General features: G+C 37.9%; 3 protein-coding genes across 3 annotated transcripts in view; 1 reads left to right on the forward strand and 2 right to left on the reverse strand.

Annotated features, from left to right (window-relative positions):
• Window positions 1-34: 34 nt before the first annotated feature.
• Window positions 35-5,172, reverse strand: LOC148073666 (uncharacterized). Its single transcript, XM_087797239.1, has 4 exons — window positions 5,056-5,172; window positions 4,777-4,981; window positions 2,131-2,322; window positions 35-1,808 (listed from the first exon to the last, which is right to left on the reverse strand). Exons 2-4 carry the CDS (start codon window positions 4,967-4,969, stop codon window positions 1,534-1,536), a joined length of 660 nt encoding a protein of 219 aa, XP_087653365.1. The 5' UTR covers window positions 4,970-4,981; window positions 5,056-5,172; the 3' UTR covers window positions 35-1,533.
• A 2,075-nt stretch (window positions 5,173-7,247) lies between these two features.
• Window positions 7,248-21,741, reverse strand: accs (1-aminocyclopropane-1-carboxylate synthase homolog (inactive)). The gene is made up of 15 exons (XM_087797588.1): window positions 21,005-21,741; window positions 18,273-18,919; window positions 18,135-18,194; window positions 17,993-18,063; window positions 16,843-16,912; window positions 15,741-15,807; window positions 15,148-15,245; window positions 14,966-15,043; window positions 13,405-13,505; window positions 12,299-12,388; window positions 12,153-12,198; window positions 11,920-12,061; window positions 11,449-11,591; window positions 9,326-9,479; window positions 7,248-7,852 (listed from the first exon to the last, which is right to left on the reverse strand). The coding sequence occupies exons 1-15, from the start codon at window positions 21,612-21,614 to the stop codon at window positions 7,467-7,469; spliced, it is 2,763 nt and encodes a 920-aa protein (XP_087653714.1). The 5' UTR covers window positions 21,615-21,741; the 3' UTR covers window positions 7,248-7,466.
• Window positions 21,742-23,409: 1,668 nt separating this feature from the next.
• Window positions 23,410-25,922, forward strand: part of furinb (furin (paired basic amino acid cleaving enzyme) b) — a 135,283-nt gene continuing 132,770 nt past the window's right edge. Inside the window, exon 1 of the mRNA XM_087797589.1 lies at window positions 23,410-24,053. The gene's annotated coding sequence lies outside the window, so the exon portion shown is untranslated. The remainder of the gene's footprint in view (window positions 24,054-25,922) is intronic.

Here is a 25,922-nt window from a genome sequence, read left to right on the forward strand (position 1 = left end):
TTTTTTAATACAGAGTCAAACACATAAGGATTCGATGAGTCAACATCTTTTTATTCACACGAATACACAACACTAAAAAGAAATAACACGACAAAATGTTACGTTTAATATACTATGTTGCTCTAGGCACCATCTTTTATTAGTGTTTTCCAAACTTAATTCGAAGTAATCACTCTTTATCATTCATATTGTTCAGTCAAATGATGATGTTTTCATATGGTGCTGTATCTCTTGTCCCACTGGAAAACAGAAATATCTTTAAAAATTCTTCATTTCACGCTTGTAATGCTTTAATTTTGACAACCCAAGTATTACGGTATTTATTTATATTATTCATGACTAGTTAAACCTTTAAAGTTCTTAGTTTTAGTGCTTGTTTTTTCTTTCTGTGAGTGTTTTTGAAACTATAAATGATTTAGGTGAATATAGAAAAAAATGCTTAGAAATAAAAACGTATCAGATTTTCTTAAATGTAAAAGGTATTTATAATACAATAATTTAATATTGTATTATTATAATGTTTTTGAAGTTAGTAAAGGGATGGAAACGAGAAACTGACACATTCTTAGCCATTCAAAAGTTTTGTTTAAGAAATGTGAAAAAGTTCAGATTATGAAAAATAACAAGAGTAACCACATTGCAGTTAAGCTGTTGAGACACTTGGGGGAGCCAGAAACAATATTTCATAACATTAGTATTATTTTTTTTCAACTAATGACGAGCTGTTAAAGCTTCACAAAGCAGTGTCATGTTGTTTAGAAGTCCTTAGGTCGCGCCATCGGTTTAAAAATGTGATATTTAAGAAGAACAGTTGGAAAAAAACAAAGGAAAATAGTTCCATCTAGTGGGCTCTGAAAATAATGACACTGCTTCATGAAGCTTTATCATAACCATCACTATATAAACGGTTTGTTGAATAGATTCAATTTGTCAAAGATAAACAGGAGGTGAAGAAGAGAGTGCAGCCAGGGTGCACATCCACACAATGAGAAAACTCTAAGCTAGTAGAAAATTGTCAACTGTATTTAACTAGCAACAAGATAAAGCAATACCACAATTTATTTTTGCAAAGACACACAATTGTTTTTCGTATTTTGAATCATAGATGCCTTTATGATTCTATTTTACATTTTCGATCATAAAGATTCATTGCAAAAAAAATTAAATAAATAACACCATGAAACAGTAATATCACCATAATGAAACCCTATTCTACTTTATATTTTTGCTTTTATCTTGATTTATTTCCAGACTGACAGGAGAGGAGAGCTTCATATGTCAGTAGTAAAGAGTAATTAGCAACAGATTGAAGTGTTTGTGAGGTAAATGTTTACCTGTTCTTCTCATTATGTGTTGGCGTCTTTTTTAGGGGTCAATGCTGAACGTCTTTTAGACTCAGTGCCTGAGATTTTCAGGTTCCAGAGAAGATTCATGAAGCTGATCAATATTCATCACCTCTTGATCCGATGCATAAAAGCAGTGAGAACTTGTCAGAGAAAAAAAATGTCTCCAAATCTCGCGCCGGATTCCGACCTAGTCGTTCTGCCTTTTGCTCTTGTCGCTCAAAGACAGGTGAGCGTACTTGAATAGAGTGGTGGCGCGCCACTTTTCCACCGACTTCTCCAGATCGGGAAGGATGTCCGGCACAATGACCTGCTCGGCCACGAACACCGCCGCCTCCACGGGCAGCAGCTGAAACCAGCCTAGAGCCCCCAGCCAGTACGAGGAGCCCAGGCTGGAGAAGTCCTGCTGGATTTCCTCCCGGTGCTGATAAGTGAAAAGGGACCAGCAGAGGAGGAAGAAGAAGCCTGTAGATCGAAGAGAAACACAAGTAAAAATTGAGTCGCGAAGCCAACGAAAAGACTGTGAAAAGTCATTAAGGTCAATTATTACAAGCCTGGAGCTTTAGAAAAGAAGTTGTATGATAATGAACTGTAATTCCGGGGGAAAGTAGAAAGTCTATTTAAAAACTCTGTCCTTCAGGGTATGCTAATGAGCAGTACATAAAAAGAACTTGACCTGAACATCACTCGGAGAAAGGCTATTTGGAGGTTAATAGGAAACCGGGGTGTTTTTACAGCCTCCACTTAAACGTGTGATTTAAAAAGGCAGACGTTTGAGATGCGAGACCTGTGGCGAACATGGTGAGCAGGAGCAGCGTGGTGGGGTAGAGGGCCTGGCCCACCATGAGGAGCGCCCGGGTGTTGGAGTAGGAGCGCACCGTCTCGGTTGTCCAGCAGAGGGCGAACACCAGGCACAGCGCTCCGGTGCTCACGGCCAAGAGGAAGGAGAGCGCTCCGAACACTTGTTCCGCCTCCAGGGCTGTGGAAAAGAAATGCAACACGTAAGTGCTACTGATCATGCTTTGAAGAACTGATACTCAAATGCTTTCAGTTAAGATTAGTTCCTCGGGGTTTTGATTTACCACATCCCCATTTGCAGTTAAAAAAAACATATTGTGAATGCTTTGAGTAAGCAAAAACGCTTTTTTAATGGGTAAGTGTGTCAACTCTTCTCTCTTAAAATCTTTTATTCGCCTCTGGTCGGCATGACAAACACAAAATTCAAATTTTGCTCTTTTTCTACTCCCCCTTTTTTAGAGCTATGGGCATACTTAATGGACATGTCTTAACAAGAAGGAGCTGTCTCGCCTGCAGTTGATACAAAACTCTGCAGCGAGAATTCTGACCCGCTCTAGTAGAAGAACTCACATTTCTCCGATCCTTAAAACTCTTCACTGTCTGCCAGTTTCTTTCAGGATCAATTTTAAAATTCTTGTTCTTTACTTTCAGATCTATTCATGGTCAGACCTTCCATCAGTGATCTGATCCAGACTTACACGGGCTCATAGGTCTGTGGATCAGAATTTACTGATGGTTCCTCGCACACGGTTCAGGACCTGAGGAGAGAAATCCTTCCAGACAGTTGCTCCTAAGCTTTGGAACGATCTTCCTCTCTCTCTGTGTTTGATGATCTACTGACTCCTTCAAGAAACATCTTAAGACATTTTATTCATGTAGGCTTTTCCTTGATTTTCTTAGTCTCCTGTGTTGTTCACGGTGTTATCTCGATCTTCCAAGTATATGTTATTTTGAGTTTTGTTTTGATTGTTTAAGCGCTTTGTGACCCTGGTCTGGAAAAGCACTCTACAAATATAAATTACTTACTTTCTTACTTACTTACTGTTGATGCTAATGTAGTGACTGGTGCTCGGAAATGTATGTCCATTTTATTGTAGTGATTGCTAGATGAAGCTTCATGAAGCAGTGTCATTATTTTCAGAGTCCACTAGATAGTGGTCTCGGCACTATTTTCCTGTATTTTGAACTACGATTTTTAGACTGATGGCGCCACCTACTGACCTGTAAACAACATGACACTGCTTCATGAAGCTTCACCAACCCATCCCTAGTGAATGCCACTCAGTGGTCTTCTTCTTCATCTTCGTCTGAAAAGACACGGTTAAAAACATGCAAAATATTTGAATACTGCTCGTCCCTCATCCCAACGTCCCTCTTGAATTGAAGCCTCAACATTAGAAATTGTTCTAAAAAAAACTCTCTCAGCTCCCGGAACAAGTTTATCCTCCTTGAAACCAGATTTACACTAATAGCCTTCCACTAAAACCAGCTTAAAACATGGACTTGTTTAATTTTTTTTTGGAACATTCCAAGGCTTCAGTACAAGATGGACTTTACAGATGAGCAGTACGGAGGTACTTGGATGTTTCTAATCATATTTTGGAGGAAGATAAAGACAATTAGGCTCCAGTCGTATTATGAGACCAATTTAAGCAAAAAAGTATTTACGAAAAGCTTCTATAGAGACTGTATTTTACATGCTGTAAGACACTAATCTCTTAATAAATCTGATAATGTTTTCTTTTATCCTATTTTTTTTTCATTCACAATGAGACGATTTTTTGTTTCAATTAAATTCCAATTGATATATCTGCAGTTTATCTTCAATTCAATTTCAATTGAAGGTTACAAATAATTATACAACAAAAAAAAGGCATGATGAAACTGGTATGTGGTTGTGAGCATGAAAAATAAAAGGTTAAAAATGTATAAGACATCAATTCAACACAAGATGTATTTATATTAAAAAGGGCTGTGTTAAATTCTGTGGTTGACAGTCCTTTATGAAAGAAAACCGTTAATGGTCCCCGAGCTTGAACTTGACTTACATACTTGATCTAGAAAAGTATCCTTTTTAATGTGCTGTCATGCTCTTGTGTTTCCACACAAGTAGATTCAATGTTTACATTATCTTATCTTGATCTTGGTCACAAGTGACTCACCCTCAGTTGAAAAGAGTGGCGGGAAAAGCTAGCTTAATTATCCCCGAACTAAGAGTAGAATACTGTCATTGTAAAATAATATTTTAAATAAAATGACGCATGACATTATACATTGTACTCATAAATGAAAAACTGTAATAACAATTCCGAACATACATTACAAAAAACAACAACAGCATTAGCTGATATGATAATGACCTATAACGTTTTTTCTTTCCGGGTGTGTCTCAAAATGTCATGTGTAAATATTGAGTTTTAAGATACGTGTCCTCTGATCTTCAAACGTGAAACCCTCAGGGAAAGAATTCACACCACGTGTTGAAACCTGCTCGCTGTTTCTCAACTCATCCTGAGTTCGACACACACTCTTTCTAAGTTCATTCCCTCAAGGTTTGGAAAAGTATTTCACTTTTAGTTCAACTAAAAAAAACAAAACTTATGAAGCCAAGATTCAACCCCCAGTGGTTAGTTACCGTTAATAACCATGCCATCGTTGTAGTGGTTGTGGACGGTTTTCGTGATATTCCAGTCGGTCCAGATCCCCCTGTCCTTCAGCCAGAAAGGTGTCCAAACAGCATAGCTCACGCAGACGCAGCCTGTCAGGCCCAAACAGGACTGAGCAAATCGGAAGCGACTGCTCGAGTCCTTCCACTCCGGGATCTTCATGTTTAAACAGCTCTGAAAGAAAATAAATATAAATATAAGGTATACTTAACTTGACATTTTAGAAACGCTAAAAGTGTCTCTCTTACCTCGATGAAGTGGATTTACATTGAAGGATGACAAGTTATAAGTACCACCAAAAAAAAGTGCTTTGGCTGTCAACTTAGCTGAGATGATGTTTGTGTTTCATGCACACGAACACCCCCCTACACCCTTCCTTCGTGACTCCTCCTCTGGCTCAGAGGAAACTCTTCCGCAGTCGGAGGATAAACCTGTGAAATCTGCACCATCAGACGTCAACTGCAGAAGCGAGAGTTCCCACAAAGGTCACTTGTTTGTGTGCGACAAATATCGAGCTGATACAGCTGCAGTTTTAAAGTGTGTGTGTGTGTGTGTGTTTGTGTGTGTGTGTGTGTGTGTGTGTGTGTGTGTGTGTGTGTGTGTGTGTGTGTGTGTGTGTGTGTGTGTGTGTGTGTGTGTGTGTGTGTGTGTGTGTGTGTGGAGGAAGTTCAAAAGTTGAAAAGGGAAAAACTATGGATATCTCTGGGCTGTTATGTGTAGCAAAAATAAATACTTGGTAGCCTTCTGGGTTTTATGTTTTCTCTTCATTAAATTTCATTTTGGTCGCTTGAAATTCATTCATGAATTTTATTTTTTCTGCTTATTTTGTAAATTGGGTAGCTGGGGCTAGATTTCCCAGCTACTTGGGGCGACAGGCAGCTTCCATTATTGAGCAGCTATTTAAAAGTTATGAGTTGATGAAGGTCCATGGAGCAGTGTCCCATTTTCAAGCTGTTCAAAAGTATTGCATTATACAGCAGAGAGTGCCATCTAGTGGTTTCTCAAATACTGCATCATGAATCTTCACCAAGCCATCACTACTACTTACACATCTATACACATTTTTACCTGACAAGCCCACTAGATGGCACTCTCTGCTTTATTGTATTTGGCTTTGGACTTGAACTTGACTGTATGACACTGTGGTGTGCAGTACAGGAGCTCCTCAGGGGACAGTACTGGCCCCTCTCTTTTTGATCTAAGTTCTTTATACTTGCACTTTCTCATCCCTTACACTTTGTTCTTTTGTGCCTACTCTTAATTCTCATCTCTGTCCTTTCTGTCCAGCTAATTGTGTGCGTATGTTTCTCCTCCTTCTTGTTAAGCATCTTTGTGTGCCACGAAAAGCGCTATATAAGTATGAGCTTTATTATTTATATTATTATTGGTTGCACTTTGTTCTTGTTCTTGTTTTTTATAAAAATCGCTGTACCTCGTCTGCTGTGAACTGGAAACCCAATTTCCCGAAGGAAAAAAGAGGAATTATTAAAGTCTATCCATCCATCCATCCGTCTATCCATCCACTCATCCATCCATCCATCCATCCAACAACCCATCGGTACTTTAAAGAACTTTTTTTTAAAACCTCACCAAATATTTTAAACTGAAAGTGCCACCTGTGAAGTATTATTTGGTTGATGAATCTTGGAGGTGTTCCATTTTTAAATGATCAGTAGGTGGCGCCCTCGGTCTAAGAGATGACGCAGGATTCCAACTTAACAGCCGTTCACAGCAAACAATCACTACTATAAGACTATGAAGTCGGTCATCCTAGATCAACTAAATAGCAATGTTGGACACAACTCACTACTCTGGTAATTTACTTTATTCTTTCTCTATCTGTTACATTAAAAAACATTTTTTTCATTGAGATAACTCTAAAGATTTATAAATTTACTCATCTCATTAAGTCATCTCAGGGTCTTATGATGAATCAAAGTCATAAAGATATTTCAAATTTTACTTTGTCCCAATATCCAGACACAATATCAAAATAGTAGAATCTAAGCTACAGTTCACACCGAGTCTGGTTCTGCTCACTTTTTCTGCCTGTAAAAAGTACATTTTTCCTCATCATTGACTCACATGAAGTGTTATTTAAACAGTGTCTTGCGATAACTCTTGTTATCATTTGAATAATTTTATTTCCTCTGACAGCTTTTGTTTCTTTTTTGCATTGAGTCAGTTCTTTACGCTGCCGTCTCCAATGACTCAGCATCTATATCCAACTTTTGGTGCCACCTCTTGTTCTGGAAACTATTGACTTCCTCAGAGAATTTCGTCTTCCACAAGTGTGTTTTCTTTTTGTGCTTGACAATGCGACCATTGCCCTGTAAATATCTATAGATTAGAAGCATCATTTATAAGCCACAAGGGTCAACGCGTTTGAAAAAAAAAAAACTTAGCATCTTGTAGTCCAGAAATTAAAGTATGTATTTATTTCATCTTCATGCATGCAGATCACAGATGAAGAAGAGAAGGCAGAATTTGGCAGAACAAACATAAAAATAAGTTTCCTTCCACTCTGACTCTGACTCGTATCTATTGAAACATCTTAAGTCAAGTAGATATGTCAAGTTTTCATCATTTCCATCAAAAAAAAAAAAAAATCTGGCAAACAACATTTTGGCAATCATGTCTCTACATTTGAATCCTCAGCTCACTTCCTGGCGCGCTGCAGCAGAGCCGTGAACACGTCGAGGATCTGGAGGTTCTCCCCGGGGGACACCAGCGGAGTGTTCTTCTCCAGCCAATCAGACGAGCTGATCTGGTTCTTCAGAGTGCCAATCAGAGACTCCAGGCTGTCGTTGGACTTCGGCTCTTGATGGCGATCCACCAGCACCAGCTCGCCGGAGGCAGAGTTGCCGCTCTCGTTCTGAGAGTCTATCGACTTGCTGCAGGGTGAAGACGTCGGATTCTCGATTGGTGCGATGTCCGACTCTGTGCTGCCCTCCTTTGGTGATTCGCTGCACTGTTTGGCTGTTGGATTTGAGTTAGACTTTGTTGCTTCAATTTCTTTAATTGTCTCTTTGATCCGCTTCACTCCTAAAAGTGAAAAACAAAAACAAGTTTCAGAATCAATCCTGAAATTGAATGTAGTCTGTTTTCTTTTTTCTGTAATTATGGAGAGTACTTGGGAGAGACACCCATATCTCATGACACCCGTATCTCGTGACAACCATATCTTGAGACACCCGTCTCTCGTGAAACCCGTATCAAGTGACATCCTTTTCTCATGATACCCATGTCTCGTGACACCCGTATTTCATGACACCTGATCACGTGACACCAGTATCATGTGACATCCGCATCTCATGACACCCGTATCTTGTGACACCCGAATCATGTGACATCCGTATCATGCAACATCCATATCTCATGACACCCGTTTCTCTTGACACCCGTATCTCGTGACACCTGTATCATGTGTTATCCTTTTCTCATGATATCCATGTCTCGTGACACCCGTATTTCATGACACCCGTATCATGTGACACCAGTATCATGTGACATCCGTATCTCATGACACCCGTATCTTGTGACACCCGAATCATGTGACATCCGTATCATGCAACATCCATATCTCATGACACCTGTTTCTCTTGACACCCGTATCTCGTGACACCCATATCATGTGACACCAGTATCATGTGACATCCGCATCTCATGACACCCGTATCCTGTGACACCCGAATCATGTGACATCCGTATCATGCAACATCCATATCTCATGACACCCGTTTCTCTTGACACCCGTATCTCGTGACACCCGTATCATGTGACACCCGTATCATGTGACACCCGTATCTCGTGACACCCGTATCTCGTTACGTCCGTATCATGACACCTGTATCATGTGACACCTGTATCTCGTAACACCCATATCTCATGACACCCATTTCTGTTGACACCCATATCTTGTGACATCCGTATCATGTGACACCAGTATCTCGTAACACCTGTATCATGTGACACCTGTCTCTTGTGACACCCCATTCTCGTGACACCCGTATCTCATGACACCCTTATCTCGTGACACTTATCTCGTGACAATCGTATTTCGTGACACCTGGATCTCGTGACACTCTCACCTTGTGACACCCGTATCCGGTGACATCCGTATCTCATACTTTATATTCTTCTTTTCCTACACCTAAGTTTATTCTATTTTCTTACTTTCTGTTTGTGACGACTCAAGAGTAAAGCAACAAACCAAACACATTTTCTCATGGACAATCCTTTGAACAGTTCTGTAATGTTCTGCTAACTTGTCATTAGATGTTTTCCTAAAAGAGAGATGTCTACGGCTGTCTAATCTCATCACCAAACCAGAAATCGAGGTCATGATAGCGAGCAAAAAAAAAAATCAAAACTCCAAAAACATCAAAAGGGGATTCTTTCACCAGGGATTAGTTTGGGGAGTTCAGATAAGGGTTCTAGAGATACAACACTTCACATCGAGATATTTGTGTTGAAAAAGGAGAAGATATATTGAAGAGCAATGTTTATGATTCTCACCTTGTTTCAAGAAGTCCATTGAATCCGCAAAGACGATCCGGAACCAGCCGGGCGTGGAGCAGCTGAACACCTGACCACAGGTCAGAACCACCTTGTGTCGAAGGAAGCTTCTCCACAAGGACAACTCCTCTTCAAATGTTGGTTTGGTGAGGTACTGGTGACACATTGAAAGGGAGATTAAGCCTTTTTTTTTTTTCACAATTTTCTACGGAGCCCCGGAGGTGACATGGATGAGTTTTTTCTTTTTTATCTCGAGACACCCATATCTTGTTACACTCATATCTTTTTACACTCGTATCTTGTTACACTCATATCTTGTTACACCCGTCTCTCACGAAACCTGTCTCTCTTGACACCTGTTCATATGACACCCATCTCTCTTGACGGCCATCTCTTGTGACCAACGTATCATGTGACAGCCATCTCTCTTGACAGCCATATCTCGTGACCACCGTATCATGTGTAACCCGTATCTCGTGACACCCGTATCTTGTGACACCCATATCTCCTGACACCCGTCTCTCATGACACCCGTATCTCTTGACACTCTAATCTCATGACACCCGTATCTCGTGACACCCGTATCTCGTGACACCCGTCTCTCGTGACACCCGTATCTCTTGACACTCTATTCTCTTGACACCCGTATCTCATAACACCCGTATCTCATAACACCCGTATCTCATGACACCCGTATCTTGTGACACCCGGATCTTGTACACCTGTATCTCATGACACCCGTATCTCGTCACACTCTTATACCGTGAAACTCTTATATCGTGACACTTATCTCATAACACTTATTTCGTGACATTCGGTCCTAGAGATACAAACATCTGAGCGATGAGTTTAATGAGAGGGAGGCAGACAAAGAGAGGGCCATGTTTGGAAAGCGAGTTCAAGATTTAGAAATAATTGTGTGAAAGTGAGAAAGATTGTACAGAGTGAGCTTGAGTTTCGCCTCTTAAACATGCTTATAACTATTTAATTTTAGTTCAGGACCTTTTCCTAATTCCTAATCGTAGAAAAAACCTGGATGTTGCAATTATCAACTGTCAGAAAAAAGTTTGATTCGAGTTAGTTAGTTAGAGTTCGATGCACCTAAGGTGTTTTTTAAGTGCTATGTATACATTAAAATACATATTCTAAATTCCTAAAGAAGACAATTAACCACATTCTTCGGAATCACATCTCCAGGGTCAATAATGTAAAGAATCTTTTAAATAAACTTCAAAAATCTTTTTTTCCCGCCATCAACATTTCATACTCCGTGTAGGGCGCCACCTAGCGGTGGAAACAGCTTACTCAGAAACAATTTGGTGTCATTTTCCCTAATGAAATGTTTTGTCTAAAAATAACTGTAACTTTTGTTTAAATCTAGTTTATATATATATACTAAATATAATCTATAGTCATGACGACTCAACAAATTTTGCTTTTCTTTTCCCATCAGTGGTTTGTCATCTGGTGTCAGATCAATGATAAGCATGATTGATGCCATGATACGCCTCATATTGATATTATGCTCTAAATACATTTTTTAATTGATAAAGGATATTTGATCCAACTCAAACACCAATAATCACATTTAAATTGTGGAGTCACATCTCTAGTTTATACCTAATCCGGCATATCTAAAAGTGTTAGGTTGTATCACCGGATGTAAGTAAGTCATTTTTATTGTGTGAATGCTGAAGGCACTCACAGCATTGAGATCCTGTTTTTCTCTTTACGCGTTTTTATTTGACTTCTTCTGACCTCAACTCGGTACCGCATCTCCTCCTACACATTTTATCCGATTTTAACCATTCAAACTTTTATCAGTTCGCCTCGTCCCCGAAAGGCGGGCTATGTTCTTGCTTACTTCTATCTCTTCAACTCTTTCTTGTATTCCTCTTTTCTACTCCTCTACCGTTTTCTTGTATGGTAAAAACTTGTCAACTCATGTTTCAACTCCTTCCACTTTGACCTTCAGGTACATTCATCTCAACACACGTGGAAACTTCAACTTTCATCAACACACTTTACTACTAGATACAATTCTATTATGGGATGTTAACAGATTCAGCATTCACACTGCCGTTTCTTCTGGAAATGCACATTTTCTAGTTGGTTATTGTTACCTTCCTGAAGTCGGCCCAAATGTACAGCGTCGCTTTCCTATCCAGGTACGGGATTCCCAAACTTCGCAACTCTCCCGTCAGGTAACCATGAGCTGCTTTCAATCGGCGTCTGTTCTCGGGCAAGAACTCCTCATTGATCCACGCTACAACATGACAGATTTTAGTAAAAAGAATAAGTGTCAAATTGGCCGCTTGCACCCAAGTCTTAACGGTAAATTGTCGCGTGCTGCGAAAGACATGAGCGAAGCAGCGTGAGGATATTTTCTGAAGTGTGAGAGCGCTTTCATCCGGGAATAATTAGCAATTATGAGCCATTGTTGAACCATTTTCTAGTCATTCCGCGGCATTCACCATTCCTCGACCGTTCATAATGACTTGCTTTGTGCACGAGCAGCTAATTGTATTAGCGATAAGATGATGAGTCGCCTTCGTCTGACAATATTCATAAATATTCAACGGCCGTCTTCCTACCTCGGTCGCGAAGAAGACGCGCCATCTGCCACTGGGTGGTTCCGGGGATGGCATGAAAGACTCCCAGCTTAGCCACGGCGTCTACAATATCCTTGTTCTTGGTGAACAGAGTTCCTACTCGAATCCCCGACATGGCGAAATCCTGGAGATTGGATAAAAGAGAGAGTACAGGGGAGGCAAGAAAAATGTTTTATGGTTCTGTCAGCAGTGATTTAGGAAGTGAAACTCTGTACCTTGCTCAAGCCCCACAATATATGGGTCCTCTGCGGGTCAGGCAATCTGGAATTATGTCACAACATTAGAAGTTGACAGACTCTCCACAGTCCACTTGCCCGGAGTTTAATAGCATAATCACACCACGGCCAGTTGAACACAGTACCTTTCCTGACTGAGGACGCTGTGGAATGTGACGCATTCGTCAAAGATGGACAGCATGTAGATTTCATCCAGGATGGCGTGGAGCTTATTCCTGAAGCAGAGCATTTTAAAACATTTCAGACTTAAATAATATCATTTTACAAGAATAAAATGTAAATAGTTTAGCCCTGTGGGGTTTTTTTCGAGGGAAAGATTTACTTTCAAGATCAGTTAGAAACAAATGAACGTAAATCCAGATTATGGAGCTCAATTGAATGTAAATTATAAATATTGTATACAAATACAAATATATAAATATTGTATAAAACATTTTTAATGTTGTAACATGAGATAATTAACTGTAATTTACTAAAATATGTACAATTTATAAATATTTTAATGAAATAAAAGCTTTTTTTTACAAACCTAACATGTAACACAGCAGTAAAACAACTAGATCAGTTTTTTAATTTCATTTTTATAAAAAATTTGAAGTCTATGTGCCCAATCTTTCAATCACCTTGTGTTGCCTCTGGGTCAAGGTGACCCAGTGGCCCAAAAACAAGTTTGAGGTATCCCTTGTGTTGCCACTGGGTCACGGTGACCTGAAGGCCCGAAAACAAATTTGAGGTATCCCTTGTGTTGTCTCTGGGTCAAGGTGACCTGGATGCCTGAAAACAAATTTGAGGGATCCTTTGCATAGTCAAGGTACTACTGCACTGTATTTCTTTCACCTTGACCCAGAGGCAACACAAGGGATACCGCAAAGACATTTGTTTTGGGGCCTTCGGGTTCATCTTGACCGTTAGTCAAGAGACTAAGACAGAGACAGAGATATCACAAGGCTTAAAAACTTAAAAGCTGCATTGCTTGCTATTTCCATGTGCATCAACCATCAGTAGTGTGTGTGTTCTTTATGTACATAATCAAACCATTTTTTTTTTATATTTTTAAAAAGTGGTTTTGATCAAGTTTTAGGTACATTACTAGCACCTCTTGTTCCAGAGGGTTCTCTGGGGGGGGGGGGGTTATAGTTCATACCCTTTCTGTTCAGAAAACAGATTCTCTAATGTCATTGGAACTTACATTTACTTTAGCTTTCATTCCCTTGTATTTTGGATGACATACCGTTTGGCGAACTCCAAGAAGGCCTTCATCTCCTCCGGGGTGTAGATCTCGGCCAGTGGATTATGAGGGTTCATTAATATAACACCACGGATGACCACACCCTGAAAGGAAATCAATGAATGGGAATTGTTTACGACAAAATATGAACCACAACGTTCTAATGCAACCCTGTGGCCTTTCAATAGTTCACTAGGTTTAGAAAATTATATTGACTTTTAAAGAGGCTGCTGGAGTAGACTAGGGAACTTGTTAACTTGGCTTCATCTGCTGAAGATGTCTCCACCACCCAAGACGAAAAAGGCATAACGTACGTCACAGTTTATATGAGGGAGAGATGCACAGATTTCACCGAACCTCCCACATTTCTTAACTGCTTCTTTGCCCAATTCGAGGACTCATCGACATCTTCATGCACCAGACTTGTGACTCTGTTCTGTAAGATCAACTCCAGGAAAGCTATTTTAACAATATTTTCATCTTGTTTTAATATCGTAATACCAAGCTTTAACAATAAAACCGTCTAACTCACGTAGCTACTTAGAAAGGTGGGATATTACAGCTTTTTATCTTGTACTATTGCACCTTTTAAATCTCGCAATAGTGCAACTTTTAAAGTCGTAATACTATGACTTTTAATCTCCTAATACTATGACTTAAAAAGTTGTTGTATAACAGTTTTTTTTCTTGTTCTATAACACCTTATAATCTCATAATATTAACTTTGAAAGTTGTTGTATTACAGTTCATATCATGTGCAATGAGACCTTTTAATCTTGTAATACTACGACTTTGAAAGTTGTCATATTGAACCTTATAATATTGTACTATTAGACTTTATAATTCAAAAAATACTTCAGCTTTGCAAGTTGTAAAATTGCATTTTATATCTTGACTTTTTCATTTTGTAAAACTATGACTTTGAAAGTTTTAATTTTGCAACTTTTTATCTTGTACTATTACAGCTGTAATCTCATAATACTGCAACTTTGAAAATTGTAATATTACATCTTTTTATGTTGTACTATTGGAAGTTTTAATCTCATACCGAAATTGAACAAAATGTAATATTTTTACTTTTACTATTTTAATAATATGACTTTGAAAGCTGTAAAAAAAAAAAATGTTTACTGTATATGTACTACTAGACCTTTTCATTTTGTAAAACTTCCAATGTTGTTAAATTGCATTTTATTAATTATTATGTCTTGTACTATTATACCCTTTAATCTAAACTACAACTTTGAAAGTTGTAATACTACATATTTGACTTGTGATTTTTAATCTTGTTACACTATGACTTTTAATATCGTAATACTTTGACCTTGAGAGCAATAATACTTTTAATATTGTAACACTACAAACTTCAAAATTATCATTTTACAGCCTTTTACTAATAAATCTTTTTAATATCGCAAAACTGCAACTTTTAAACCAATAATACTATGACTTTTAATCCTTGTCAAAAAAGTGCCATAAAATCAAAATAATCCCGTTTGATCTGTAAATGATTGCAGCAGCAAAAAAGCAACAAAGTTATTTTTTAATATGAAAAATAAATGACCTCCTTCTTGGCTCTTCTCAGACCTTCCTCGAGTTTGTCGACAGTGAGGTGGAAAGGTTTTTCTTCTTCACCATCAATCTAAAGATCAATAAAAACGATCTCACATCCAAAACACATGATAAAGCAAGATTTTTTTACGAACATTATTGGATTAAATCAACTTTAAAAAGGTGATTTCCTACCTTACAATCAAGAGGGACGTGGAACAGTTTGACGTTGCTATAAAGAGTTACATCGTCTGCTATGTAGTTGTAGAAAGGCGTAGGGATGAGAAGCCCGTCTAACGGAGAAAAAAAAAGGTGTACGATGTTTTTTTTCTGTCCACAGGAAAAAATACAATAAACCGCGGATTTGAGCTTAGTAATTATTATTAGATAAACATACTGCAGTCAATTAAACCAGAGTGAATTACGTCACGTATCTGTGGAAAAACATCACTCATTACATTTCAAGCATCTTGGGTAAACGATCAAATATTTTCTTCCAACTACTGATCTTCTTCCAAGTCAGTGAGTTTATATTTAGCACTGAGGAGAAGGAAGCTGCCATTCTTTCATGAATAACTGGCAATTGAAGAAAACTGTTTGATGAATAAAAACATTTGAGAACTGCAGCCGAACAACTGTAGCATCTGTATGAAAAATAATCACTATTATTACACCGAATATGTTCACTTTAAAAGCTCCCTACTGTGTTGTTCCTGTAAGAACGATGATAGCACAAATAGAATATATATAAATATATATATATACATATAAATGCCTTTTTTTACTACCTGTTGAGTCACAAATCACCGCTGCCAAGCACGAGAAGACTGAAGTGCAGCCGTTCATAACCACAACCTGTAAGAAATGAAAGACTTAAGTCGAGATAAATGTTCTCCAGAGGTATTAGATGAATAAAACCAACACTTATTATTGTAGTAATTTAAACGGTCTTAAAGTGCAACTATTATACGGTGATAACTGCATAGTTACCACGAGTTTGCATTGAATTAATGTTGATGATCTACTTTACTGAGACATACAGTCATTGTGTGAATGCTGGGAAGCACACATGTCTTTGTGGATGATAAATACTGAATTGCATTAAGTTGTTGAATTAATGTTGATGATCTACTTTACTGAGATTTAAAACAGAATTGTGTTACAACCAGGTATTTTTAATCAATTCTCTTTCTAAGTTGTGAAAAAAAATGTTTAGGTCATATTTTGTCTTAATTTATTTTCAATTTGTATTATTTTCTTCAACCAGACAATTCTCGCAATATTTTTTTTTAAATAAAGTGGATATTAACGTGTTTTTTTGTCCAAAGTTCTTTAATAATTAATATTGAAATAGAACTATCTCACTCACTCTAATCCTATTGTAGGATCTTATAATAACATTTTGATATGTCGCTCTCGCCTACAATAAGGTCGAACGTTTTTCTTGCCGAAAAGAAAATGAAGAAAACTTTGTCAAGAAGGCTAGCGCCACCTAGTGTCACATTGTCCAATAAGGGTATAAATGTTATTTAAAATGATTAAATTGAGAAGTCAAAATGAGCTGCTTTAGAGATTTAGACAATTACTAATATCCTTGATAACATTTTACTAGTGATGGGCTGATGGCGCTTCATGAAGCAGTGTCATGTTGTTTAGTGGTCAGTAGGTGGCGCCACCTGTGTGTTCAGTTAGTACTTATATTCTCTATAGTTATTACTGCTATTTTTGTAATTATTAATTTCAACCAGAGTACAATTATATTAAGTTATCATAATAAGTGAGGCAAAAACCAGAGCAAAAAGAATGTTAACAGATTAATAGAAAAAGTAGCAGCTGTAGTTTCAAAACAAGAAAGGTTGTTAAGGGAAACATACCAGTCATGATACTTACGTTGTCAGCTGATAATGGTTCTGGAGATCGAGCGTAATCGGTCAGGAACTTTGCCACCTCTTCTCTCAAGCTAGAAGTGGATAAGTGCTTGAGTTGCTTTCATGTGTAATGAGCCTTTTAAGCAGCACTTTTACAGTTGTCCACTTCAAAAACAACGTTCACGTAAGATCATAACTTTACTTGTGTCAAACTCAAGGCCAAATGTAGTCAAGGTCCAAACAAATCTTTAGAGCCGTAAAGTTGGCTTAAAATTAAATTAAATGTTTGTGTGGATTACTGTATAAGTTGCCACGCTACAAAATTCAAAAAGAAAGAAAGAAAAAAACGTCATCCTGGACCATACAAGTTGTAGGACCAGAAAGACCATGAGAAAAAGTGCGACTTTTAGTCTGAATATATACGGTTAATCCGTTGTGATGAGTCCCAGTTGGTTTTAGGGTTGTGTATAGTGAAGAATCTGATACAACGGCTTCTATACAATATATTGCGATACTGTAAGACCAAAATGCATTTGTTATAATATATAATAGATATTCTTAATTTGTGTTGAGGCCAAAAAATAAGTCTGGACTGGCGTTGACTGCATCCTCTCGTCCTCAGTCCTCTTTAGCTGCGAAGGATGAAATGAGTGCCGCCATCTAGTGGCCGGATGTTTAATTGCAAAATTCACGATGTCCTTGATTATGTGCTTATTTATGTACGTATGATGTATATTTTTTAAACTGGTCTTAATTTATTTTTTTTAATCTAATTGTTTAAGTCTACACACACTTTTTTAAACTATTAACCATAAAAAAAATATGATTTGAAAGTCATTAATTAAAAAAATATTCAATAAATATATATTTATCCATTGATACAGTGCTAATAAATATTGATAGTGTATTGTGGAAAATAAAATTACAATGTGTGTCGCTGTATCAACATGTTCTCACACCTCTAGTTGGTTTTAAGTAGTTTCAGCTATAGACCCCCAATAAATACTTTTTATTTTTTTTATAACTTATTATTTATATTTCCAAAAATGTTTGCCTCTTGCATTAAGAGCTCATGTTTTTTTCTCTTGAATTGATTCCGTAACGTATTGGAAGTCTCTCATTCCAAAGGTTTATAGAGGAAAACGTTACTTATAAAAAAAAATAAAACTCACAAGGTTTGTCCTTTGGAATCTCCGTACGTCATCACTGAGGGGTCAAAGGGCAGCATGTCGGGCTGCGTGAGCTGCAGAGCGAGGACACAGAGCGGTAAATAAAACATCCGTTGCAACGACAGTCGCTCAAAACGCATCTCACCCGCTTCAGTAGAATATCGTGACACAGTTTGTTCTCGCTGGTGCACATCTTCAAGACACCCTGACAGGGAACATGTTTTGAACGTGAGTCCGTGACTGTGCTGTCGTGAAGAAGAAACCAGGTCTGGGGGAAACTCACCTGAGGGTTGTCGGTGTCGTGATACGCATCACGTTCGTACAGGTCGTAGCCTTCCTGAAGAATACACCGGTTCTGCCTGATTTCGTTACCGCGGCTGGACAGGTACTCGCTGGGCCCGGGAACCTCCTCCGACTCTTCCCCTGAGACGGGCGCCGCTGGCCGGCCCGGTTCTAAATTGGAAACAGTCCGTGTCGCCTGAGCGGGTGATGGAGATAAAGAAGGGGCGACAGCGGTGCTGAGGGAGTCTGATGGATGGGCTAAGGAGGACGGAGAGGTGTCGGTCTGCGTCGGGGGTCCGGGTTTGACGGCGGACAAGGCCCCCGTGAGCATGCTGAATAGTCGGAGTTCATGCTGGCGTCCTTGTTCCGCTCTCAGGTCCTCGCGCCGCTCCCTCCTCTCCTCGGCCTGGAGCTCCCTCTCCACGCGGGCCTCTTCCAGGGCCAGGAGGCGGCTTTCGGCCGCCTGCTGCCACTGGATGAACCTGACCAGGGCTTTGTCCAGGCGGGCCTGACTCCCGCACCGGACGCCTGCGTGGCCGCGGGACACTTTGCCGGGGCGAGGTCGCTTTCTTTCTCTTATGGCGTCTTCTTCTTTAGGTGTGTTCTGTTGCACTCTGTTGCTCATGTTGACGGCTGGTCCGGGTTCATCTGAAGACACAAGAAACTGTTACATCTCAAAGAAATGCTGATCATATTTTGATGCCTTGACAAAAAGTAGTATTCATTTGATCAATTATACTTAGGTTTGAGTATACTAATTACACTAAAGTATATATATTTCTAGTTTACTAAAACTATACTAATTTGATACTTCTTCAAACAAAATTGGAACATTCTACACAAGTATACTTTCAAGTATACTCATCTTCAGGGTGTGTATTAGCAAGAATATGGCGATACGTATCATGATACAGCAGCATAAATACAATATATTTCGATACTTTAAGAACAACTATATATCTGTAGTATTGTCCGAGTACTTGACTCTGGTGTTGCAGAATTTACAGACAGCAGGACTTAGCTGTAACTGCTTTCATTTGTTTTGATACCAAAAATATGTCCAACCATCGACTTTAAAGTTTAAGTTTACTGTGTCCTCGTGTCCTCAGTCACCGCTGGGATCTTGTGGAAAATTCAAAGTTCCTTTAGCTGGGGAGAACTTAATAACTGCTGCCATCTATTATTTATTTGTTTTTATTCTTAATGGATAAAGTGCTGCCTGATATCGATTAAGTATCACGGAAAAGAATATCGTGACATATTTCCATATCGATATTTACCAACACACCTACTCATCTCTATAGTATCAGTGTACTTAACAATTCGAGTCTATCATTTAGTTAACAGAAGTATACTTAAAGTTTACTCAAGGTTCACTTAGGTAGATTATATACTTATATAGTATTTTGATCAACATACTTCAATTATTTCAATAAACCACAGTAAAATAACATTCAATTACACATCAATTAACAAAGCCAGTTCATTATTTAAGTATTAATTAAGTATAGTATTTCAATACTCCAAGTATAATACTTAACTTTTAGTATACAATAAGTATATTCAGTCATAGTACACTTGAATATTGTTATTTTTGTTGAGGGATGTCAAAGTAAACTTCAATTACACTACTTAAATTATAGTATATATAGTTATAGTTTTTATAAAATAAAAATTCACATTCATAGTACACTTGAATACACTTGTTTTTGCTAAAGGAACTCAAAATCAAAAATAAACTCTAGTATACTACTTTAACTGTAGTATAAAATACATATACTCATAGTACACTTGCATATTATTAATTTTGTTAAGGGATGTCAAAAGTAAACTTCAATTATACTACTTAAATGATATTATACAATACGAATTCACATTCATTGTACACTTGAATCCACTTGTTTTTGCTAAAGGAACTCAAAAGTAAACTTCAGGCATACTTCTTTAATTTAGATATAATGAACGTATTACTCATATTACACTTGAATCTTTTTCTTTTTGCCAAGAGATTTCAAAAATAAACTTTAAGTATACTACTTTAACTGTAGTATAAAATGCATAAACTCATATTACACTTGAATCTTATTTTTTTGCCAAGGGATGTCAAAAGTAAACTTTAAGTATACTACTTCATCTAGTATAAAATACATATACTCATAGTACACTTGCATATTATTAATTTTGTTTAGGGATGTCAAAAGTAAACTTCAATTACCCTACTTAAATTATAGTATAAAATACAAATTTACATTCATAGTACACTTGAATCCACTTGTTTTTGATAAAGGAACTCAAAAGTAAACTTCAGGCATACTTCTTTCATTTAGATATAATAAATGTATACTCATATTACACTTGAATCTTATTTTTTGCCAAGGGATATCAAAATAAACTCTAAGTATACTACTTTAATTGCAGTATAATTAAATAATTAAGTTAGTAATTTGTATTTATAGAGCGCTTTTCCAGACCAGGGTCACAAAGCGCTTAAACAATCAAAATAATACTCAATAAAATATATACTTTAAAAGTCAAGATAATACTGAGAACAACACAGGAGTTCCAGAAAATCAACATACATATACTCATAGTACACTTGGATATTATTATTTTTGTCAAGGGATGTCAAAGTAAACGTCAAGTATACTAATCCAATTTTGGTATAGATTAAGTATATTTATAGTACACTTTTTTATATATTTTGTTTATATACTTGTTTTTGCTTAGGGTTACCTGCATGCGTGTCTTCTCGTTCCTCCGGCTCTTCTGTGCCCACTAAAGAATGTCCGTCTGTCTCCATCCCCAGATCATCTCCAGATCCATAGTACATCTCTGACGGGTCCACCCCAGAGTTCACCATGCTCTCGTCGATGTCCTCGCACTTGATCTCGAACTGATCCTCGTTGTTCTTCGGCGGGTGTCCGAACAGAAACCCTCCCACGGACGCCGGACCAAACGAGCCGGCTGACGTGCCCTGAACAGGTGAGTCCCCCTGGAACACCTGCTTGGCGATGACGTTCCCCGCCGCCAGGGAGGTGTAGGACACGGACGTCCTGCTGGACAGCACCCGGTCCAACACGTCGTAGAACTTCCAGGGTCGCATCTTGTGGTTGTCCTTGATCCTCCTGTACTCCAGCTTCATCTTCTTGATCTTCTCCCGGCACTGGTCGCCCGTGCGGTGGATGCCCTTCTCGGCCAGGACGTGCGAGATGCGGTCGAACACCCGCTGGTTCCGGGGCGAGCTCTCCAGCTCGATCTGGACCAGCTCGTCGGACCACAGCTGGAGCAGCTCCACGATCTCCGGGTCGGTCCAGTTGCTGCCTCGCTCGTTCCTCCGGATCATCTTCTACAAGTTCTTGTTTTGGGGTCAACAGTGTTTTTTTTTGGGGTGACCGGACCTGACACCCGGATCCGTTCTGAGAACTAAGAGTGACTTGTTGTTCTGCACAAACTTGACAAAAGAGGCAATAGAAGACTCAGTCCATCTACATCCGGGTTTACTGCACATGCGTGTTGCCCTTATTCCGGGATAACTTTGTCCCGTGCTAACGGTGCACGAGCCATGCGAGCCAAAACAAGGGATGCGCGTTTTAGCGCCATCGCTTTAGAACAAGGGGTATTACACGTGTAATGTAAGAAACCAACCAGAAGATGGCGCTCAAACACAACTGGAGTTGTCTTGTTTCGCCCATTGGGTCTAAATGTGAATTATATGTTTATTTGTTGACTCCAATTAAACATTTTTAATTGAATATATTTCATTATAATACGTTTTAATCATTGTACATAATATAATACATTTTAATCATCATGATAGGGAATCCTTATCATATGTATTTATTTATTTTTACCATGAAAAGAAACCATATAGCTCATTTATTTTTTATGTTTTGTTTTTAGGTTGTGTTTTTTTTGCTACAGCATTGACTTGTATTGTGATTGAAGGTTCTCATTCATCCAGGTCATGGTTTTGCAAGATGTTGACTTTGGAACCTCTTGGTTGGTACGTATTCTAAGTATTGTAAGTATTTGTATTTGTATTTATTTAACCATTTTAAAAACATATTTTGACTTTTTAAAGCATATTGGATAACTCTCTTAGCCATTTTACAAAACTATATTTAGGTTTCAGAAGGGGGTGTGCTTTTCAAACACATCTTTCTTTTGAAGCAACTACTGATGAAAAGAAGATGTAATATTTCATAAATGTATAAACATAATGATCCATTTTAATTGACTCAATTTAGCATCGGTAAAGTGTGTTATTTGCAGTTTTATCTTTGTTGTTTAGAATAAAGAAAAGTAAGGAAATTGAACATACAAATTGAACAAAAGATTTATTGAATTGCATTTCTAGTGGGTTATTTATATATTCTGGTAAGAACTTATTACCCATCACTTCCACTCTTGCTTCTATTGTGTCACTCCTATCTATCATCTTCCACTGTTCCACCCTGCCTGCACTCTTCCTCGTGATGATTGAAAACCAACACTTGAACCTGGTTTCATCTTCTGAAGCAGGTGGAGATAAGGAAAAGAGAGAAATCTCTTATTTGAGATAGGCCTAGTTGTATCATATATATATATTTATATATATATATATATATATATATATATATGATACCTGGGCATACCTGTGATAATGGTAAATAAATACCATAAATATAAATAAATAAATAAATAAATATATATATATATATAAAGGGTTAAAAAGGCTGGATGGTAATATATATACAGTATATATATATATATATATATATATATATATATATATATATATATATATATATATATATATATATATATATATATATATATATATATATATATATTACCATCCAGCCTTTTTAACCCTTTATTTACCATTATCACAAGTATGCCCAGCTTTTAGAATAAAGCAAATCAGATAGTTTTGTAATATTCCATAAACCCTTAATCTCAGGTCCCAGAAAAATACAAATATAGAACATACAGCCTATACAGAAAATAGTTATTTAATGTAACTATTCAAAAATATTTCTCAGTAGATACCAATACGTACAGTGTGTCAATAAATATAATTTTTGTAATTTATTTATTTTTATAATAACTCGGGTAAACAAAAATAATCATCTTTTAGTAAAAACAGAAAAACAAATACAGTTTCCCAATAAATAGATTCTTTCATCCGTGTCGTTGTATTTACATTTTTCTTTTGGAAAAAAAAAAAAAAAATCGTATACAATAAATCAAAAATGCATCTATTTTGGTTCAGGGGTACCGGGAGCGTTTGCCCCGCCCATGTGACTCGCCTCAGCACCACATATCGAGCCCACACCACGCTCCAGCCGCTTCTCAACGTGACGTATTTCCTGGACAAAGAGCGTTCGTGGCAGTTTGTTGTCCTTTTTTTCTCTACCAATCCGGGCGGGACGAGCGTGTCATCCTTTACTCCACACCTCCACCGTCCAGCACTCCTCCTCGGAGAGACCTCACAACAGAAAGACCAAGAGAAGACCACGAGGAACCCCGGGCGGGAAACAAATAAAAAACGCCGGGTGTGAAGTTAACTGGAACGAACCGAACCATGGATTGAAAGTTGGATTCCAAGCCTCCGAGAAGACACTTTTTTTTTTTGGACGATGCGGAGATCTTTGTCTGAGCTCCCCGGATCGAACCCTGGACCCCCATGAGAGATTTAAAGTTGAGCATCGGGAGAGAGGGGAGTCGCCGCCCTGAGGGAGAAGAAGGAGGAGAAGAAGAGGAGGATGAGGAGGGATGTCGCCCTCTTCGCGTCTGACAGGTACCAGTTTATTGTGATGCGCACAAGTGAGTGAAAGTCCCGGTAGTTTTTTGGGGGTAAGTCATCAAACCAACAGATCAGACCAGTCTGTCTTGTGTATTTTATATGAACTTATAACATGTTTTATTGTATTTTATTGTTGTTTATCTTTTATTCTCGTGTTACCTATTTATGTTCCATAAAAATACAAATTATATTAAATGAATGGAATTTATAGCTACGTATCTTGGATATAATATGGAAGTTTTTGGCTGTGATGGTGTCTGTACTTTGTCTTGTCTGTCCAGGACTATAATGTCTATCTATTGTATATTTCTCTTATATTTTTCTTTGTATATTATTCTCTTTCATTTCCGATCTATGTTCTGTGTGATCTAAAAGGCTTTAACAGCCGAAGCAAATTTCATTGCATCTTGTCAATATATACCTGGGGAATAAAGCTGGTTCTGAATGGATTAAATTGCTTATTGAATGGTAGCATTGAGGGTTAGAACGCACCCTTGGGACCAATCCTGTCTGTTATTGTGAAAGAGATTGGATTAGTTCATCGTCCTCTGGAACTGACAAGATCGGCCACAACTGTTACTCGGAGGTTGTGCCCAGGTAAAATACAGCAACAACTCTCACCAGCTTTTAAAATTAATCTCTGAAATAGGACTTTCTCACAGTGAGGCGCTATTCACACTCTCTTGTCCTGTTTTACTACGACACTCTGCTGCCCTTTTTAAAAAATTAATTCGATTTTCCACATGAGTAGTTGTTTTTTATTCATTTAGAGGATGTAATTGGATGATGTTCCTTTAACCCCTCCACAAGGGTAAAAAAAAAACTCTTGTTAAAACACCATTTATATACCCATTAAAGTACAACAATGTGGTTTTTGTGATGTCCTTCAATTTATCCAAGTTCATCTCTCTTTAACCGTTTGAAATTCCTTAAGAGGCTTTCTTGAACTTTCAATGAAAAGGTTTGACAGCGTTCATGAATTTAAAGATAACCTTGCCAGTGCTTGACCTCTCCCATTAGGGCAGTGAAAACCAAGAGATATAGTCCAAACTAATGTGATAACTGCTTGTTTATTTTCCTTGCATACCTCATTTTCCTTCATTTCGATCTCGGTGTTCCTCAATTTTGGCGTGTTTGAACTGCCAATATATCCCGATTTCTATCCCTCTATATTTTTCTAGCATTTTAATCTTATTCCATTCAAAGGCCAGTGTCTGGGTGATGTTACGATATATGACGGAGTCACTATCCAAGGTATCTGACACGTACCTTATTCTCCTTCTGTGTGTTCATGGCTGTATTTTTTTCTAGCCGATGGCTTCATTTGGAAAATCTGGAGAAGGCGTTAATGAACTGTCAGACCACAGGTTTCCAGTTCCAGATACTAATTACTAATACTAACTGACAAAATTACTGGAGGATTTTGTTTGAGTATTAAAAGGGCTTTTGATACGATATCGAAGATTTTTGTATCACTCTGCAATGTGACCCCTGCACTGTCCAACACTTTTATTTATTAAATCAAATTAATAACTTAATCAATGTTTAGCTTTCTTCCAACAGAGACATCATAGCCATTTTCAGTTTAATGTTGAACTGTATCGTATCGGTTGTGATATAAACTGTAATAACCAGAGCAAATGGCGATACAAAAATTTAATTGCTTTATTTTGGCTTTCATTTTTTGGGGGTTTTGAGTTCATTCTTCCTAAGCGGGAACCGTGCCTAAAATAAATTTAACACGTAATTGAAATTAGAATCAGTGAGTCAGTCAAGCCTTATTTTCTCCGCACCTAAATCCGACGAGAAAAATTAATGCGTGCCATATGTCACGCCTATAAATGGGTATCAAAAATAAAACTG

The sequence above is a fragment of the Callionymus lyra genome, chromosome 8 (assembly GCF_982586985.1).
Source record: "Callionymus lyra chromosome 8, fCalLyr1.hap1.1, whole genome shotgun sequence".
NCBI lineage: Eukaryota > Metazoa > Chordata > Actinopteri > Syngnathiformes > Callionymidae > Callionymus > Callionymus lyra.

Excerpts from the sequence above, each read along its gene's own strand:
- accs (XM_087797588.1), bottom strand. The coding sequence starts at position 21,614 with ATGATCCGGAGGAACGAGCGAGGCAGCAACTGGACCGACCCGGAGATC. Across the intron at positions 15,044-15,147 it reads ACGTCCCTCTTGATTGTAAG|ATTGATGGTGAAGAAGAAAA; the intron begins GTAGGAAATCAC and ends ATTGATCTTTAG. Across the intron at positions 12,389-13,404 it reads TTCTTGGAGTTCGCCAAACG|GAATAAGCTCCACGCCATCC; the intron begins GTATGTCATCCA and ends GCTCTGCTTCAG.
- LOC148073666 (XM_087797239.1), bottom strand. The coding sequence starts at position 4,969 with ATGAAGATCCCGGAGTGGAAGGACTCGAGCAGTCGCTTCCGATTTGCT. Across the intron at positions 2,323-4,776 it reads CGATGGCATGGTTATTAACG|CCCTGGAGGCGGAACAAGTG; the intron begins GTAACTAACCAC and ends TCTTTTCCACAG. Across the intron at positions 1,809-2,130 it reads GCTCACCATGTTCGCCACAG|GCTTCTTCTTCCTCCTCTGC; the intron begins GTCTCGCATCTC and ends TTCGATCTACAG.